We start from the raw sequence: 6898 nt of genomic DNA, 5'->3' as shown, positions 1-6898 counted from the left end.
AGCATGACTTGTATTAAAACCTTCCCCCCCTCCCTTTTGAAGAGATCAAACGATATTTCATGTTGTTTCCTCTTGATGCATTATTTATTGTGTGAGGAGATTTTGTTAGTTAGTTTCATTTCAGATTTCGCAGGCTGTTTGGACCTCTCCCTTTGAAATGGGTTTTCCGACTCTTTCCGATTCTTCGCCTGGTTCTCGCTCCATCTCTCAGTAGCCTTCCCTCTTATCTCAAGTGGGGGGGAAAATACTTTCAAAGTGTTGTAAAGCCCTTCCGTGGCTAACATCCACGCCAGTGAGGTGGTTAGTGTGTATGTGTGTTCCATCAATTTTCTATGTTCCTGTTTGAATCCATTCAAGTCCAATCTCATGGACTTGACTCCTGCAGAATAGGTCCATACCTCCAATTCTCCCTCTCATCTCAAAATGTCATTAGACTGAATCCAATCCAGAAGCATTCTCAGTCCACTTAGAAAGTGGTTGAAGTCTAAGTGGTTCAATCAATCAAAGACACAACTACATGAGAGCTTAATTAGCCCTGGTCTGGCCTCTGCATCACAGCAAAAACTTCTAGAGAATTTGGTTGAAAAGTCACAAGCTGTTAATAAAGCCCATCATTTTGAATGTACATTTACATTTAGTCATTTAGCAGACGCTCTTATCCAGAGCGACTTACAGTAAGTACAGGGACATTCCCCCTGAGGCAAGTAGGGTGAAGTGCCTTACCCAAGGACACAACGTCAGTTGCATGACCAGGAATCAAACCGGCAACCTTCTGATTAATAGCCCGATTCCCTAACCGCTCAGCAATCTAACCAACTAATGTCTAATGTATACAGTGAGATACTGAATTCAGTTTGGCTTGGTCAGGTGCACTCTGTTACAAGGTGCTGTACTATTTGTAAGATATATATATATATAAATCATTTATTAGCATAATTAGCAATTCCATGAATAATTATTTACCAAACGTAGCCAAACCTCCATATAAAAAGTGTTGCTTAGTATGACAGTTGCTATGGAGCCATTCCCATTAAATTCAACACTGGATAGACAAACAGCTAGATAAGTCTCCAAATCACATATTTCATGATGTTATTACAGACTATCAGATCTGAGCTCAGGCATATCTCCACCTAGTTTGTTTGTTTCCACAATGGTCCTACAAACCTCCCACCTCAATCATCCGAGAGTGCCTACAGTTCGTATCTATATTTCATTCCCAAACTCGGACATAGTGCCACAAAAAAAGATTTCCGTTGGGAAACCTAAAAGGGCCAACTGAGGTTTTTATTGTATTTTCCACCGGAAAAACAATTGAGCTGCAGTGGGATCAGGGCTACTTGTCCTTATGACTCCCTGCAGAAAAGCAGCTGCAGGAGAGGCTCCCTCAGCCTTACTGCCGGCCGGAACCAAGTGTTCAAACAGCCCCGTGATCACAGTAATAGAGTGTGAGGGGGGACAGAAGCACCAGAGCTTTTACTTAACCCAGTTGGAGATTGTCGTCCAATACCATTTAATCTACCCTACTAGTGCAGAGGGCCTGGGGGGCTGGAGGAGCAGAGGGCCTGGGGGGCTGGAGGAGCAGAGGGCCTGGGGGGCTGGAGGAGCAGAGGGCCTGGGGGGCTGGAGGAGCAGAGGGCCTGGGGGGCTGGAGACCACGTACACAGTTGTGTTTCAAGAAGTGAACCAGCATTCCAACTAGCCCCAGCCCTAGCCTTAGCAGCCAGCAGGATCTATATAGCAACCTTCTATAGCACCTTTGCTGATCATGCCCCCAAGGACAAAAGCAGTGATATCCTCCTTGACGAAGATAAGAACCTGAGCCATTTCCTGTTATAATCTTGGTGTTGGAGTTTTGCAGCGATGAGGAATAAAGGGGGACAGACAGTTGTTTCCTGGCACTGATACAGGGTACACGCATCACTCATCCAGACTTTCTGCTTTCTGGAAGAATCGCTAGCTGGGCTACCTGGATTTGTATTGTTATTATTTATTCTATATCAGTGTAGTCACAGCTCTGTCTGGTTTGCTAATCAAACACAACATTATTGGTGCTGATTGGATTAAATTCAACAGGCGTTTCTGTCATTCTAAATCGATTCCAGACACTTGAAGAAAGTCACAGGACAACAGGGGCTGTGTGGCCCTGCTACAGTAAGATAAGAAATGTGCTTGTGGGATGAAAGAATGCTGAAGTTAGACACTGCTGAGCCTGTTGTTACAAACCAAATTTACAAAATGTCCTATTGACAAGTCACTACTAAATCCAACAGTACCATTAGACCAAGAGTAAAGTCGTGGACCACCTTCTCTAGACTGTCCTCAGTAAATTTCAGTCAGTACATTTTCATTTCAGTCAGTGTGCTGTTCATTTCAAACAACTGTTCTCTTTTGCCTCTCTTTTGCGATCCACTTGACAGATCACAGTGCAGGAAAACACCACACCTGCACACTCAGTGTGTGTACATGGAAAACACCACAACTGCACACTCAGTGTGTGTACATGGAAAACACCACAACTGCACACTCAGTGTGTGTACATGGAAAACACCACACCTGCACACTCAGTGTGTGTACATGGAAAACACCACACCTGCACACTCAGTGTGTGTACATGGAAAACACCACAACTGCACACTCAGTGTGTGTACATGGAAAACACCACACACCTGCACACTCAGTGTGTGTACATGGAAAACAGAATATGACTCAGGTCAAACGGAGATCTCAGCAAGCTGCTGTTTGCTTCACCAGCTGCCATAATGACATCAGCACTGGGGACAACAGAGGGGGAGAAACGGTCTAGAGCTCATAGAGACACAGACTTCGCAAAGTGCTGGATCTCTTCCTAATGACAGAGCAGAGCAGAAGCCACACATGTCCCCCCCCTCCATCCGGTCTCTTTTCCTCCATACTTGTCATTCATGCGGAGCCACCCGGCTGGTTTAGCATGTGCTAATGCTAGCTGCAGCAGGGCTGATGTGAGGCACTCTGATATCTTGCAAGATCTTTGGAGCATCATGGCGAGTGAATTCAGGACTTTTATCTCCTTTAATTATGTAAATCATATGCCACAGATATTTCTTATCAAGACAGTGGAGGACAAGTTTTTTTTTCGGGCACCCCTCTTTCTCTCTCTCTCTCTCTCTCTCTCTCTCTCTCTCTCTCTCTCTCTCTCTCTCTCTCTCTCTCTCTCTCTCTCTCTCTCTCTCTCTCTCTCTACTCTCTCTCTCTCTCTCTCTCTCTCTCTCTCTCTCTCTCTCTCTCTCTCTCTTTTTCTCTATCTCTTTCTCTCTCCCTCTCCCTCTCAGCAATTGGAGATGAGAGTCTGTGAGCACAGCAGTTTGAACTTGGCAGTAATATGTCCTGGAGAAATGTAGGGAAACCATATAGGAAGTGTTGTACTCCATCATAGTGCCATGTATGTGAAAACAACCATCTTTACTCTCTCCCCTTTTTCCCCAACACACATTACATTTACATTTAGTCATTTAGCAGACGCTCTTATCCAGAGCGACTTACAGTGAATACAGGGACATTCCCCCGAGGCAAGTAGGGTGAAGTGCCTTGCCCAAGGACACAACGTCAGTTGGCATGACCGGGAATCGAACTGGCAACCTTCGGATTACTAGCCCGATTCCCTCACCGCTCAGCCACCTGACTCACATAATCACATAGTATATTTCTCTACAATCATTCTGTATTGAGCATCTTTCTATAGACATCTTTCAGTTGTCCATGGCAACACAGTCAAAATGGCTATGAATGCATAGACCAGAAATCACATTCCACCCTCCCTTCCCACCCTATCAACCCGTCAAGTACTTTTCCCCAAGAACTGCTCTGGGGTCACTGAATTGAGGTTGCGGACTACGCATCAAGGAAATAAATGGATGTCAATTCAGTTAGTATACACTGTGTGTTGTACTTGGTGAAAGAAAACCACAACACATATTTCATGCTCCTATATAGACAGTGGGGGGAAAATGAAATATTATCCTGGACAAAACGGTCTTCTTTGCCGCAATTAAGAACTACCCTCCTACTCCTGCCAGACCGTGTGGCTTTAAACCCTCAAAAACACCGAAAACTTGACAGTGTTATTAAACCCAGCCAAGGGTGAGCAAGATGAATATTAAATCACGGTTATGCATTGAAGGGTTATCATAAATCTTCATGTGGCTTCAGTAATGGGAAATAAGACAAAAGGTGATGGAAATTAGGAGTCAAGATTTAACGTGTAGCAATAATTGCGAAGATTGTGCTCAACAATCCAGATTAGCCTGTCACACTCAGGCCTGTAAACAGAACGTTTTCCGAGGGGCTTGATCAGAAGCTGTCAATATCCATGCCATTCTACATCTAGTGTGGAAGAAATTGGAATTTCCGGTGTGCTTACATTATTCACTAATCAATAGAACTAGTCATTGGATACTAGTTAGTACGTTCTCATGTAAGCTTGCTATTAATAAGAGTATATTGTGTCTATGTGTCAGGGAGAAACTCCCCACGCTAGCAACATTAATCTGAGATGTGGCAGTGTTCTGCCTTGTGGGCAAACAATTAATATGTAGAATTACCCAACTGACACCTGGTTTGTCCCACAATTGTTGCCACAAAGGAAACAGCAAACCTCAACGGTGCTGTAAAATGGGGTACATTTGGATAACCACAGATTCGTAATAGCCTTGAGGAACATCTTTAGCTTGTCTTATTTGACATAGATTTATATGAGACAGCACATTGTGGATTATGATAGATCATTCTCACCTGCTGTGAAGTTGTAGTTGGCTGAAAACCCCATCGCCTCCAGTTCTCCATCCGAGACAAATTTTATCCAGAGATATCGGCTACTGCTCCTGATGAAGGGGGGGCTGTGCTGACCACAATAACGCCCCATGATCGGGGAGAAGCCGAACGGTCCATCTCTGACCTCAATGTTGTCAAATTTACATTCCCATGAGGATTCTATTGAGTAGCTGTCGTCGAAATGCAGATCAATGCATTGCCTTGGAGGCGCTTGAGGCACAAAATAACAAACACAAATTTGTAAGAGCAGTATGGTGTATTCAGTCACCAAGTGATCATTTGCTAATTATAGCTTGGTTTAGATGCTCATCGTTTATATGGATATCAACTTGATAAATATCTACCCATCATGCATGTTGGATCTGATAATACAGTTCTAGCCAAACCACTGATGACAGTGTTTTCTGTCCTCGAATATTCACTCCATGGTGGGTATTTCCTGTATTCATCTGGATAATCTTGTTAAGCCACAACCTAATCTACTCCACTGATTAATCAAATATCAAACCCCAGTCCGCAAAATAAACAGACTGCAATTGCAACTAGCTGTCTAATTCTATTACAGTCATCTTCCAAACATCAGCATATGAACCCAGAGGTCCAGTCCCTAGGATTTCATTACAGAACAGAAATCTTTTTCTTAAGTGTTCTTTATTCACAGGAGAGAAAGCCCCTGGAGAGCCCCTTCAAACCTCAATATTTTGAGAAACCTGCCCCCAAACACATAGTTTCATTAGGGCATACTGACAAAAAGACACATTTGAAGCTGTGAGTCTACGATATCTTGTGCCACATGGCATGTTTCACTGCCTGAAATACATGTAGGGATGAGATTGGAGGAGATGTTTACCTTCAATGATGTAAACACACTCTGTTTCGGGGGGGTATTTGTTTGGATAATTGGGGGATGTGAACAGCCCTCCTTCTGGCTCTTTTACCCACGTTCCACATTGGCCCGCGGGCTTGACTCCAGAGTTGTTTTTCACTGAACAGAGAGGTACATAAAAGGTTATTATTAGGTAGATACATAAGTAGGTAGAGGGGTACAGACAGACAGATACATAAATCGACATATGACACATAGATAGATAGATAGATATTACCTGTTGAATCCCTTTTTGTTGCCCCAGATAGCCCAAGAATGAGAAGACTTGCAACAACTGCAATGAGAAACAAATGAATGCTGGTAGAACTGTCCTGTCAAATCCTGAGCAATTTGTTATCAAAAGGGAGTTTTCAATTTAATTCAATTCAATTTAATGAATTCACTACATTATGTTTGTGGACGTTGCTCTGAAAACACATTCTGTTATTCAAGATTTCACACGGTAATGAGTAAAATTACTAATGTTCTGATTCATATCCGAACCCCGGTATTTGAGTGAAGTTGAAACTAAGACTGCAGAGCATGTCATTGTGGCCCTCATCAAAGTGGAGACTAGAGAGGCTGTGCAACATGTAACTTCATTCCAACTTCAACACCTACAATTTTATTTGCGCTCCATGGACTTCACGTAAACTAACGAATATACATCTTTAAAAAACGATGTATTGTTCATATGTAGAATAATTATAATCAATTAACAAAGATATCGATTTATTTATTAATCTTGTATGAAACTAAACACATTCGCGTCGTGAGGTTAGAAAAAAGCAATCATATCGACAGCTACATCAGTTCCAGTCCATGCCTCCTAGGTAACTACATTTGGTGAATGTTGGGCACCTCATAAGGTAGGCTACGCAGTTTACGCTCCGACCAGTAAATTATTGGATAAAAGAAGTGACGAGAGCTTGTGACTTACCGTGAAGGAAGCTGTGCCCATGTACCATGTCTGTTCCTTTCACAAGGGGCTTCAGACTCAACTAATTCCATTTAGATCAGGTAATACTTCAAGAGGAAACGATTGAGGTTCAAGAAAAATTAGAAATTGACAGCTATCCGCAATAACATTCCCACCATTAAAAACGACAAGGCAAATGTATTCCCCTCATTTATAATTTGTTGAATGAGATGGAAAAAGGTAATTCCAGACTGAAAAAATTTAACTTCTAGTCACCAGTTTCATGTAAACGCATGTACAGGTCT

The 6898-nt window shown here is 42.7% G+C and overlaps 1 protein-coding gene across 2 annotated transcripts in view; it reads right to left on the bottom strand.

Moving 5' to 3' along the window:
* neto1l (neuropilin (NRP) and tolloid (TLL)-like 1, like) overlaps positions 1-6642 on the bottom strand; it is a 35910-nt gene extending 29268 nt beyond the window's left edge. For both annotated transcript variants that reach the window (XM_067252055.1, XM_067252054.1), the window contains exons 1-4: positions 6615-6642; positions 5913-5969; positions 5660-5794; positions 4771-5019 (exon numbers count right to left, since the gene is read on the bottom strand). In XM_067252055.1, coding sequence (XP_067108156.1) covers positions 4771-5019; positions 5660-5794; positions 5913-5969; positions 6615-6642 — 469 coding nt within the window. The remainder of the gene's footprint in view (positions 1-4770; positions 5020-5659; positions 5795-5912; positions 5970-6614) is intronic.
* Between the last annotated feature and the right edge of the window lie 256 nt (positions 6643-6898).

Source organism: Osmerus mordax, chromosome 15, assembly GCF_038355195.1.
Source record: "Osmerus mordax isolate fOsmMor3 chromosome 15, fOsmMor3.pri, whole genome shotgun sequence".
Classification (NCBI taxonomy): Eukaryota; Metazoa; Chordata; class Actinopteri; order Osmeriformes; family Osmeridae; genus Osmerus; species Osmerus mordax.
The sequence above is the reverse complement of the archived record's forward strand: the minus strand, read 5'-3'. Positions and strand labels throughout refer to the sequence as shown.